Source organism: Humulus lupulus, chromosome 3, assembly GCF_963169125.1.
Source record: "Humulus lupulus chromosome 3, drHumLupu1.1, whole genome shotgun sequence".
Taxonomy (NCBI): domain Eukaryota; kingdom Viridiplantae; phylum Streptophyta; class Magnoliopsida; order Rosales; family Cannabaceae; genus Humulus; species Humulus lupulus.
Window position 1 is genome coordinate 62,031,659 of NC_084795.1, and position 12,906 is coordinate 62,044,564.

Below are 12,906 nucleotides of genomic sequence, written 5' to 3' on the forward strand. Positions count from 1 at the left end.
CTAACTTCCACTTGGACCCAAAAGACATGAATTTGAACCCTTGCTTTATTAATTGTTATTCGTTTAAATTGGACCCAATATAATAATGCAAAGCAAATGGGCCTTCACAAATGGGCTAACCCATAAGAGATGAATTTAAACTTTACACTTTTAATTGAATCCAAAAATTCTTAACACTTACTAAACAATAAAATAATAATAAAAGCAAATAACATGTATTAAAAAAAATTATGAACAAGTGAAAATTTCAAAAACATCATAAAATAAAATTTAACGATGTGTTCTTATATGCGTCTAATCCTCCACACTGGATCCATTATCATACTCAGGGTCTGGTATTCTTCTTATAGATTTAACCTTTCTAACCACACTTGAGTCCATTGGGCTAATTTCTGAAAAAATAACACAAGAAAGACATTACAAACATATTTGAAAACAATGTGTATACTTACTTGGTAACGAGTAGGTCCTTTGTAGCTATCGTGTGTATTTCGTGGGAATGTTTAGGCCCAATATAGCCGTGGGCTCTGATACCACCTGCAACACCCCATATTTTCTCATAGATAAATATTGCTCCTTTATTGATTAAAAACTTGAAAATAAATACATGGATCCATGGTTTTACAAAAATAAAATAATTGTCTTTAACATAAAAATGAGCAACATTTAAATAAAACTTTAAAAGAAAACATTCTTTGATAAAAAAAAAAATAGGCCCGCTTGATCTTCCTCGACTATATGGTCCCCACGAGTACATCACGAAGCTCTTAGGTCCGCACCCGCCATCGGCCTTTCTATCCTTAATTGCCTAAAATAACAACATCATAAGGAGTGTGCTTCAAACCAAGTAAGGAAAATACAAACAAAAGTTAGTCATATAATCAAACATAACATAAATTCACAAGAGTCATTCAAACACAAAATTCTAGGTCATATCATAGCTTAAGTCATAATTCTACATCATAGTCTAAGTCATAAATCATAAATCATACTCTAAGTCATAAGTCATAGGTCATAAGTCATAGATGATAAATCTTAGGTCACAGGTCATAAGTCATAATCATATCTATAGGTCATAAATCATAATCATAACTATAGATCATAATAACAAGTCAGATATAATAAAAAGATAAGTGCTTATACAAGGGGGTGGCAATTAAGCCCCGGACAAAAGTCTGTCCTACACCGGACATCACTTAGGTCCGTCATAAAGTTTTGGCAACCGAGCCTACCGGACATAGTCTGTCATACATCATTGGACACCTTAGGTCCAGACACACTTACACCTTTATTGTACCTGAAATGTTAGGTCATACAAACATAAACTATATCATAAACTACATAAACTAAGTCATATATAATTTTCCTTACCAAAAACTGGAATATTGGAGACAAGAACAGGATTGAAACTCCTAAAACCAAACATAAAGAAACCATAAGTTTCCTAAAGAAAATAAGATGAAGAGAAGATCTAAACCATTGGGATAGAAACTTACCGGAAACTTTATGTTTCAAAGAAATTGAACACCTAACCAAAAGTCACTATCACAAGATATGATTTGAATGAATACCTTAGATAGCTTAGAACCTCGATCTATACCTTGAACACCAAAAATCACACAAAAACTTACTTCTCAAGTGTTTATAAAAACTTTAAATTTGAAAGCTTCAACCCCAAAACCCTAGTGTTTCTATCTAGAACGCACTTAGCAGCTTGGAGGCTCTGAACTGTGCTTGAATGATGAATAGAATGGCTGAGTGAAGGGTCCTATTTATAGAGTTCAAGGAGTGAAACTAACTCCTTTAAAATGAATAAATAAATGATTAAAAATGAATAAATTTGAATTATCTGTTCAACAGATGCCCAGAACTCGGTAAAAAATGTTAAGGAACTAGTCAAGGTTGTTGAGGGCTGTTTCTAGTTTAGAATTTTACGAACAACTCAAATATGGCCACTGGAGCCGATATATCGCCTAGGGTAGGCAATATATCGCCCCTACCATGATCCCGAGGGTCCGTAGTTTCGTTCGTGCGAAGTCGATGTGTTTTCTGTATCAATTATAGGCGATATATCGACCCTTATAGCTGTGATATATTGGCATACGCTGATATTTCAAACACATTTTTGCACAATTCAGGATAATTTGAAATTGATTAAAACTACCTTGACTGAGTAAAACATGATCCTAACAGATAATGGAAGGTTCTAGAGCTTCTAGATCTTTCATTTAATTAAACTATTCATAAAAAAATACTTAAATTCTTAATAAACATGCTTGTGACAACGCTCTTATTTAATCTATCTAAACCTTATGTTATATTAAATAATATTCTTAGAACTATATTCATTAATCAAACCTTCTGATAAAATTAATATTTCTAAACCATAGGATAAACTTATAAAATTCATAACTATTTCTACGAGTTTCTAACTAAATCTCGGCTTTGACCAATATCCACGAAAACTTAAACTCTACAACTACTACTACTATTACTTCTATTATCTAGCTATGTAAAACTCCAATACGCTACAGTATGGATGAAAGTGCAGATCCCCACTTCATTGGGATTAGCTAGGAGAAAGCAAGCTTCTTGGGCCAGATACTGTTCAGCATACCAATGAGGCTATTCAAACGATCAATGATAGAATGATCACATCTCAGAGAAGACTAAAATCTTATGCAAACCTAAAATGTAGACATGTTAAGTTTGAAGTAAGTGACCATGTATATCTTTGTGTGATACCACAGAAAGGAATCTCTGTGAAGAGGCATGGTAAGAAAGGGAAATTAAGTCCAAGATATGTTGGTCCTTTTGAGATATTGGACAGAGTAGGCAGTGTGGCTTACAAGGTAGATTTACCACCATCCTTGTTCGAGGTGCACAATGTGTTTCATGTGTCACAACTTCGATAATATGTGTCACATCCATTGCATGTTCTAAGTTATGAGAAATAGGGTTGCAGGAGGATTTATCTTTCGATGAGAGTCTGGTGAAGATTCTTGATCGAAAGGATAAGGTTCTAAGGAATAAGATTATTTCCTTGGTGAAGGTGTTGTGGAGGAACAATGCTGTTGAGGAAGCAACTTGGGAGCTTGAGTCAGATTTGCAATGGCAGTATCCTGAATTGTTTGAGTGAAATTTCGGTTACGGGGGGATAACTGTAATATCTGTTTTTCAGAATGGTAGTTTCGTAATTTTACCGCTGAGGGTATTCTTGTTTTTTTTATTATTATTTTGTAAGTTTGTTTATGAATGGGATTCCTACGACATTAAGAAATTATGATTCTTATGTTGAATTTTAATAGTTATCGAAATAAAATCCCAGCATGTGCATAATGCCTAATAAATAATTAATTATGTGGGTAAATTTAAATATTTATTTATGTTGTTGTTATTATTATTATTATTATGAGCATAATAATAATAATAATAATAATAATAATATAATTGATTTATTTTTATTATATTATATGGTTTATTACATTATTATTTAAATAGATTAAATAATGGTAAGTGCATGTAATTGTTAAATGATCATAATGTCCCTATGTTTGTATTTGATTGAGGGGTTTTTAGAGGACATTAGAACGTGATTTACAATTTAAATTAACTAAGTAAATTCGAAATTTGGTTTAGTTATGGTAAGGTCATTGTTTCTTTATTTTATTTTAAAATAAAGAAATTAATGAATTCATTCGCAATAGGCTTTGAAGAGTGAGTTTCTCAACAAAGTAATGGGTTGTTGGTTTTCTTTAGATTAAATACGTTTTATGGGCATTTTATAGGGTGATTAAATCGTGCGAAGAGAGAAAGAGTCACACACGTTGAAGAAAGAGAGTGTTCTTGAATTTTCTAGAGAGAGAAAGGGAATTTTTGGGATTGAGAACTCTAAGAAATTTTTGGGTGGTTTTGAGTGTTTGAAATATTTTTCCTATGATCTAAGGAACGTTTTTGACTTGACAAAAGGGGCTAGAAATTTTGTTTTCAAAAATCACCATTTTCACCATTAAAGTTAAGGTTCTTGGGTGGACCTTGGATTTGAGTGGGTTTGGATTAATTATGGGTTCATGGAGGCATGTGTACAAGTTTTAGGGGACCCCAACAATCAATTTTGACTTAAAGAATCAGAGCTTAAATGCCTAGAACGCAAAGTGTATTTTTTGCTCCATTTTTGGCAGCACACCAGAGTTGGAGAAGAAGACATCGTTCTGAGGGGATATAGGAAAGTTCTTGGGTTGGGGATCAATGTTTTGAGGTGCTGGACATAAGAGGGTCATTTTCCAAGCAAAAGAAGAGTCAGATGCCAGCAAAACTTAGCCCTAGAGTCGCCAGTGCTGGAGAAGATGCCAACTCTGGCGAAGTGAAGCACGATTTGGATAAGTGTGAAGGTCTTTTTCTCATTTTTTTTTTCTGTTTTGGATTCTATATGAATTTTAGGGATGAATGGTGAAGTTTCAGAATTTTTTTTAAATTTTCTTGAATTATTGTGAATTATTTGGTGTTTTTCTATGAATAATTATGTAAAATACTTAGACTAGTGTAAAATGCTTGAAATAAGTTTTGATGGGTTATTATGTGTTAGGAAACAGTTTTGGGCAGTTGGTTTGAGTTTTTGATTGTTTGTGTATTTATTTGTAATTATTTTATTCAACTCATTGCTTAATTATGAAAATTACCTAGGACATACTTGAGTCCTTGTTTACATTTTTGTGATGCTAAATACTGATTATAAAGTGATTTGGAACTGTGTTTTAAGCATAGTTACTAAATAATAATGATTTTTAAAATTTAATTGTTTATAATTATAACATAAATGAGTTTAAATTAAAATAAATGGTATAAATTATTATTTACTGTTTGGGAACTGTTCTTATGATGTTAATATGTTATTATAGTATCTGGAATCAATTTAGAAACATGGTTAGGATGTTGGATAATTACTTGATAATTTCTTGGTATTTTCATGTAATTTTAAATGGAAATTTGGTATAATAATTATGGTAATTATAATGTACGTTTACTGTAATTTTTAAAGATGTCTAATCTGATTATAAATGATCAGGAAGCATTTTGGGAACTGAATTTGGTAATTATGGTGAATTTTGGTTATTTGTTGAATTATTATGAATAAAGGGTAAATAAGCAAATAATAGTAAATAATTAATTTTATTTGGAAGTTCTAAATTAAATCTGAGTTATTAGTGATAGTTAAACTTAGGGTCTATTTTATTTGAATTAAGTGCTTGTGTGAATTTAATTGGTTATTAAAGGGGTAGCTTTGATTATATGAGTATTTTCGTAAATTTTCTATGTAAAAAGTGTTTGTATGAATTCATGCGTTACATGGAATATGTTTGTACATGTGAATGTAAGATAATGGTATGATTTGATTGGTGAAATAATTATTTTTGGTGTGTCATACTTAGTGAAACTAAATTGGTGTATGTTTTGAATTAGGGTTTCTAGATTAGAGTTTCTATGTTAGAAACCGTAGCTTTCTTGTTTGAGTATTTTCTGAGTTGTCGCTGTATTGTTGAGTGTCTAGGGTTTTGTCCTCAACAAGGAATCTCAGCAAGGCTTTCTAGAGAGAACACGACGATTCACATAAAAAAGAGGTAAGAAGAGTGGACATCTGTGCACAAGGTGTATGTTTAAGCATACAACCTAGTTGTGGTTTGTTATTTTATGCACTTATGTTCTGTGGCTGGTTATTTTATGGTAGTGTTGTTATCGAGAGAATAGTGCGAGGACAACTAGATAGTTGACATGCTTGAATGATACAATATAGGCATATCCTAGGTAACTGCTGCTTGTGTGAGCACAACACTAGCATGTATTATCATGGGTGAGTATAATTCATGGTAATGAGATGCCCCGTGGGAATGCCTTGTGTGAGTATTGCACAAGGCATGGAAAATTACATTTCATGTCTGATCAACATGGATGTGAGTTGATTATCGTATGTGAGTACAATGTGGGATATGAGACTATGTATGTGTTTGACTACAACACGCATTGGATGTTTACCATGGTATTGTGTTTATATCGCATGTGGTTAATTGTGAAATTGTTATTTATGCTTATGTTATCTGGTTGGGGGGATTATGTACTATCTCTCCATTTAACCGACCTAGTTTAAATGTCCCTTCTTGTAGGATTTCCAAGATCTGGTATGACCCTTCCCAGTTTTGTCCAATTACACCATCCTTGGGATCTTTATTTGCCAAAACACCCTTCGAAGTACTAAATCATCGAGTTTGATTCTGCGACCTTTCACCATCGAGTTGAAGTAACGAGTGATTCTCTGCTAATATTGGGTGAGTTGTAATTGTGACTTTTCTCATTTTTCCTCAATTAGATCCAGGGGTGCGCTAAGTAGCTCGTGGTTTTGATATTGAACAAAGGTTTTCTGTCTATGTGTCATCACTAGTGCCTCAATCGGGAGCATCACCTCACTTCCAAAAGTCAGAGAGAAGGGAGTGTGCCCTGTGTAGGTGCAATGTGAGGTTATATAGGCCCAAAGTACTTGTGGGAGCTACTCGTGCCATTATCCCTTGGCTTCATCTAATTATTTTCTTAAGCTCGCCTTTAGGGTTTCGCTTACAGCCTCAACCTGCCCATTATCTTGCGGGTACACTACTGACGAGAAGCTCTTGGTTATATCATGTTTCTCACAAAAGTTTATGAAGAGATCGCTATCGAACTGAGTTCCGTTATCAGACACGATCTTCTTTGGGAGGCCAAAGCAACATATGATGTTCTTTACGACAAAATCCAGGACTCTCTTTGAGGTTATGGTTGCTAGAGGCTCGGGCTCGACCAACTTCGTGAAGTAGTCGAGGGCAACAACTGCATAACGAACTCCTCCTTCACCTGTTGGTAAAGTACCAATCAAATCGATTCCCCATGCTGCAAATGGCCAGTGGATGAGATCATGGTTAACTCGATGGGTGCTACCTGAGCAATGGTGGCGAAATGTTGGCTCTTATTGCATTTCTGCATGTATAAGGCTAAATCCTTTTTCAGCGTAGGCCAAAAATAGCCCTATCTCAATATCTTTAGGACCAAGTTTTGCCCCCCAGCATGGTTTCCGCAGAAGCCTTCGTGTATCCCTTGCAAGATATTCTGCGCTTCCTAGAGCAAAACACATCGCAGGAGAGGTAGCGAATGCCCACATCGATATAGAGTCCATTCAACCATAACATACCACAGAGCTTGATATAGCAATTTTCTTGTGTCCTTTCAATTGCTTGTGTAACGCCCTAGATAACCAAGACTGTTACGCTGCGTATTTTAAAATAGTGCAAGACTTGCTAATCAATTCGTTTGATCAATAATGTGATCCAAAGGTTAACTATCAGGTCAGGGTTAAAATATTTTGGTCATAAACAGTTAATTTTCATTAAAACAGAGGTTTGATACATGGGATCCCAAAAATAGTGTATAAGTGGTAATTTACAATCCCAAAAAGTAAATACAACAAAAAGCCACTCTAATGCCAAAATACAAGTTTTAGGGCTCTGTCCCTGTACTTTCCCTCGGCCGTGGCGGACGAGCAGCTGACTATGTACACTCCACCACCAGAGCTCTCCAACTCATGGTTGGTCCAGTTTCCCTTTGCCTTTACCTGCACCACGTAGCACTCGTGAGCCAAGGCCTAGCAAGAAAACCATAAACAGCAAAAACATATAGCAACAATAGTATTTAATCAATCTTAACACAAGTCATTCAGAAATTCAACAAAATATAAGTATCAAGCTAATAATGGTAAACAGGTATTCTCAAGCATATATTTTAATCAGTAATAAAAATTCTCAGGGTCGACACCCTTAGGCCAAGCCCTCTGTTTATTAAGCTGACCTCAGCTCGCTTAGGCTGATTCCACTGTTTATTTAACTAACCCCGAATCACATTGGCCGAGCAGCGTCCAATGTGCTAATCGTCAGCCCCGACTCTCTTAGGCCGTACTTTCACATTTCGCATAATAACAATGCAGTTACACACCACATATATTTAGATACATGGAACCTTAGTCCCAAACACAAACACATGGGTGCATTTTTCTTACCTCAGTCCTGAGTGGAGGATTAAAAACGGTCCCGAGCACGATCCTCAGTCCCGAGCCTTAGCGATAAACATAGTCACAGTGCAATGGGTAACCATCAAATTCCTAATCCAAATAAATATTTAGGAAACAAAAACTAGCCTCTGAGTCCTCGAATTCTACTAAACTGGGTAGAAGAATTCATCCCAAGCCCCTAGGTTTAAATCCCCGAGCCTCCCCGGGCCTAAAGCCCCATTTCCCCTTAATTTCCCATTTAGGGCCGCGACATGCCCTAAAGGGTCGCAGCCCGCCCCTTGATGCAAGGATCCTGGAACCTTTACAATTCCTTGTATGATTGGGAATAAAAGGATTGAGTGGTGTATGATAGATTTAGGAGCATCGATTAATGTCATGTCATATTCATCATATACTTCTTTTAATCTTGGGCAACTAAACGAGACATGAGTTATTGTTCAGCTGGTAGATCACACTAATGTTTATCCTTTAGGGGTAGTTGAAGATGTGTTGGTAAAGGTTGATGGACTTGTCTTTCCAGCAGATTTCTATATACTTGAAATAGGGGATGCATCAATACCCAATCCAACACCAGTTTTATTTGGGAGGCCATTCTTGATGACAACAAATACAAAGCTGGATGTTAGAGCAGGAATGCTGACAATGGAATTTGATGGTGAAGTTATCAAATTCAATGTGTTTGATTCTCCTGGTAAGATCAAAGGGAAGGAGACTTCATTGAAATACCCAACATAAAGATCTTGAGAGTAGCATTCAGTCGAGCTAATGACGTTAAACAAAGCGTACTTGAGGGAGTTTTCTTTTCCTTATCTTTCATTTTATTGTCATTGAGGACAATGTACTATTTAAGTGTGGGGGAAGGGAACAATTTCATTTTGTTTGTTGTTGGGTTTATTTTTTTTGTTATTTTTTCTGTTTTCGTTTTTTTTTTGTTTTCTTGTGTTAGTCTTGTTGAAAGCATTGGTCGATGATGAAACTTTGAATTGTGCATAAAGTGATGTTAGACAATGAGGAATTTTGTATGATTTGTGTGCTTGACTCCTATGTGAATTGCTATTTTTGATTTATGCTGTTTTTCACTCTATGCACGATTGAATTCACCACTTAAATATATTGGAAAAGATTTATGCTTGTTTGAAAAAAAAAATATTTGAAGTCCCAACCACTCTAGAAATCATTGGTCAATTGTTTGAGGCGAAATTATAAGTACACATGATTAGGAAGATGATTAAGGCAGCTCTTTGGATCGTTTGAGCTGTTCAAGCCAACCTATTTTATGATAATCCCTAGTTTCCCACGTTTGAGCCATGACGACTGTTACTTTTCTTCTATGAACCGAAATTTTTGACCCTATACCTCATTACAAAAATTATTTTTTGTAACCCATTTCACCATGGTTATATGTATGATTTTTGATTTTGTGGGATGGTTTGTAAAAAGAATGAAATACTTATGGGTTATTTTTTTGGTTATAATTTGTGTATGTTCTCTATTTCTCTCGTTTAAATATTATTAAAAAAAAGAAGGAAAAAAAACAAAAGAAAAAAAATGATAAAAAAATGCATATATGCAAATTTTGCAAAAGTATAAGTGTGGGGGATATAGTGAAATCATTATGGAAAGAAGAGTAAGAAAAAATAGGTATTTCTTGAATTGTATGGGAAAGTTTGGGGAATGTTCAAAGAATAGAATTGATGTATGCTATGGTGTGATTTGAGCTTAAATGTATCTTTCTCAACTACGCTTAACCTTAGCCTTATATTACAAGCCTATAAAGACCTTTTGATTTTTGATCATTGTGTGTTTATATTAGTGGAGAATGATTGGTTAATGTCTATGGAGTGGATGCTTTTCATTGAAAAACATTTTGGTATATAGGGACTGATTTGGCAAGTATGGATTAAATTTGATGCATTAGAGTTGGTGTTGTGATTAAGTGCTTAGTAAATTATTTTTGAAAATCAAATGGTGAATTACATATGGAGTTAAAATTCTAAAGAGTATGAAAATCTGATTTGTTTTGGCATTACTTATTTGTGTGATTCTTAGAGACATTCAAGCTTTTGACAAGACCTTTGTTTAGTGAGTCTAGATTAGTTTGTATTATTTTTATATTTAGTTTTGTTATTTTATTGTTTTGCTAAGGGACTAGCAAAATTCAAGTGTGGGAGAATTTGATAAGGTCATTTTTGCATTAATATTTGTTAATTTTTTCTATGCTTGGATGGTGTTATGATAACATTTTTAGTAGTTTTAACATAGTTTCGTGATTCTACAACATATTTTCTACATTGGATTTTATGATAATAAATCTGACATTTTGATGGCAAGTGTTGTTTATGAATCATAGGTTGAAAAAGACTCGCTGAGATAAGGTTAAAATGAAGTTTTAGGAGCATTCTAGGCTTTTGGGATTGAAATGTTGAAGTGGCGGCAGTGTACAAGCCTTCTAAGGTCGAGAAATGAAGAAATTGAAGATAGGCCGCGACCCTTTAATTGGAATTGATGTTTCAGATTTTCTGTTCCAGACAAGCCGCTGCCTGCATGACTAATTTCTGCACATATTTTGTTTTGGGCCGCGGCACGCATTTTCCAGGCCCCGGCCTACGATGTTGTTTTCAAATTTTTAATTACATTTTAATTAGAATTTAAAGGAGACTATAAAAGATTTATTAGGGTTAATTTGGGAGAAGTTTTATTACGGTTTAGGAGAGAAAAAGACTCAGAAAGGGCTAGAGAGAAGACTACAACACTTCAACGCTATTGTTCATCAATCTAGTTTCTCTTCTTCCCTTAATCTCTTTAATCTTAATTATAATTATGTTTATGATTATGATTACTATTATGGAGTAGGTTCTTTTTAGGTTAAAGGTTAATTCAAAACCCAAGACATGAATTCTTGATTGTTGATAATGATTATTATTCTTTAATTTCTCTCAATATTAAATTGTTTCTATTTTTCCAATTGAATGTTATGAATTTTGTGATTTCTATTTAGGTGGCCAACTAATTAAGGTTTTACATTGTTCATTTGTCATCTTAGAATTACTACTCACCTAATAGTTTATGATTCTAAGTGTATGTGATAAATTGCAATTGATAGTGATGTTAAAAAAATTGTTGATTGTGATGAAAAATAGAACCTAGGTTAAATGAATTATATGCTTCATTTATTTATTGCCTAGATTAACTTGTCTCCATAGGACTTAATGCTTTATCTAAGTTAAATAGATTGTATGCTTCATAGATTTATTGCTTAGCTAAAAGAGTTAATTATTGAGCGCTTCGCCTTGATTACTTATAATAGGGAGACTGGGATAATTGTCTACTTCAGCATTATCTGCGGGGTTAATAGTTTAATTGAGAAATGAGAATAATATTTATTATTAGTGATTAGGAATGATTGTTGAGGGTGGAGATTAACCTTTAACTGTTTCTTAATATCGTAATATCAATTTTTATTTGCTTTTTAGTTTATGCTATTTAATTTTGAGTTCAAAATCTAAATCCCCTTTTAAGTTTTAGTGTTAATTATTGAATAATAAAGTGAACGATAATCCTCGTGGGTTCGACCTGTGCTTGTTGTTATTCTAAAATAATTGGAAGTATTGAAAGAAAAATCATTGTTAAAATTGTTGTGGTATACGACAGCCATCATCTAACCTACCTCGATTAGTAGATAGAGGACCTAGATGGTTTTATCACATACCATGTTAATGAGTTAATGGCTATTAATATTGTAGTCCTATATGATATATGTTTTTATAGTCATATGTTTCATATTATATGTATATGATATAATCTTATGTTTATGATTTATGTTGTTAGTAGATTTTCCTTGCTGGGCATTAGGCTCATTCCTTTATTTTTAGCTTGATGCAGGAAAATGAACATGAAAGGCGGGAAAGATTTGTGGTAGCTTTGCATGTGTGTTGAGGATGAATGGATTGCTGAATGATCAAGGATCACATTTTTTTTTAGTCTTTTTATGTTTTGATGTATTTCCGCATTTAGAATTTAAACAATCAAAGTTTATGTTTTATGTTGTATTACAATGGGATCCCATACCATATTTTATATTCCATATCACATTTTATATTTTTACCTTATTTTGTATTTGGTACAATATTTTGGGTTTTAAATAAAGTTATGTTATTTCTTATGTATGTATTCAAATTAGTAGCTATGTCATAGTAGTTTTTAATGGTCTGAGGTCTTAGAAATAGTCGGGTCATTACAGTAAAATAGTATTTTCCCGATTCTCGCTAATTCCTCAAGTGTTCCTATTATTAACCAACTAACCCCGTCACTTTCAATTAATTACCAAATACTTATTCATTATCTAATAAATCCCAAAATATTCTATAAATTCCCAAAATATCCCCAGGCTCCCCCCGAGCTGGGTATTAAACCCTCTGTGACTATTTCTCTTATCCGCTTACTAGGACTGTCTCAAACCATATATTGCAAATATATCCGCATAATATCGTGGTCTCAACCATTTATCACATATAATCACATTTATGCCCTCAAGGGGCCAAAATTACAAATATGCCCTTATGAACAATAAAGGGCTCATGTGCATATTTAATACTCATAAATATGCATATAATATACTTACATAATCATATTAATCATGCATGCCACATAGTCATAAATTTAATCAATTAAACACATATATAAACCAATTATGCCCTCTCGACATGCTAATCAAGGCACTAAGCCCTATTAGCAATTTTGGGTCGTTACAACTATCCCCTCATACTAAGAATTTTTTCCTCGAAATTTACCTGAATAACTCGGGATACTGATCCTGCATAGCT

The 12,906-nt window shown here is 33.8% G+C and overlaps 1 protein-coding gene across 1 annotated transcript; it reads left to right on the forward strand.

Annotated features, from left to right (window-relative positions):
• The first annotated feature begins 2,648 nt into the window (after nucleotides 1-2,648).
• Nucleotides 2,649-3,139, forward strand: LOC133824232 (uncharacterized). The gene is made up of 2 exons (XM_062257099.1): nucleotides 2,649-2,852; nucleotides 2,966-3,139. The coding sequence occupies exons 1-2, from the start codon at nucleotides 2,649-2,651 to the stop codon at nucleotides 3,137-3,139; spliced, it is 378 nt and encodes a 125-aa protein (XP_062113083.1).
• The last annotated feature ends 9,767 nt before the right edge of the window (nucleotides 3,140-12,906 follow it).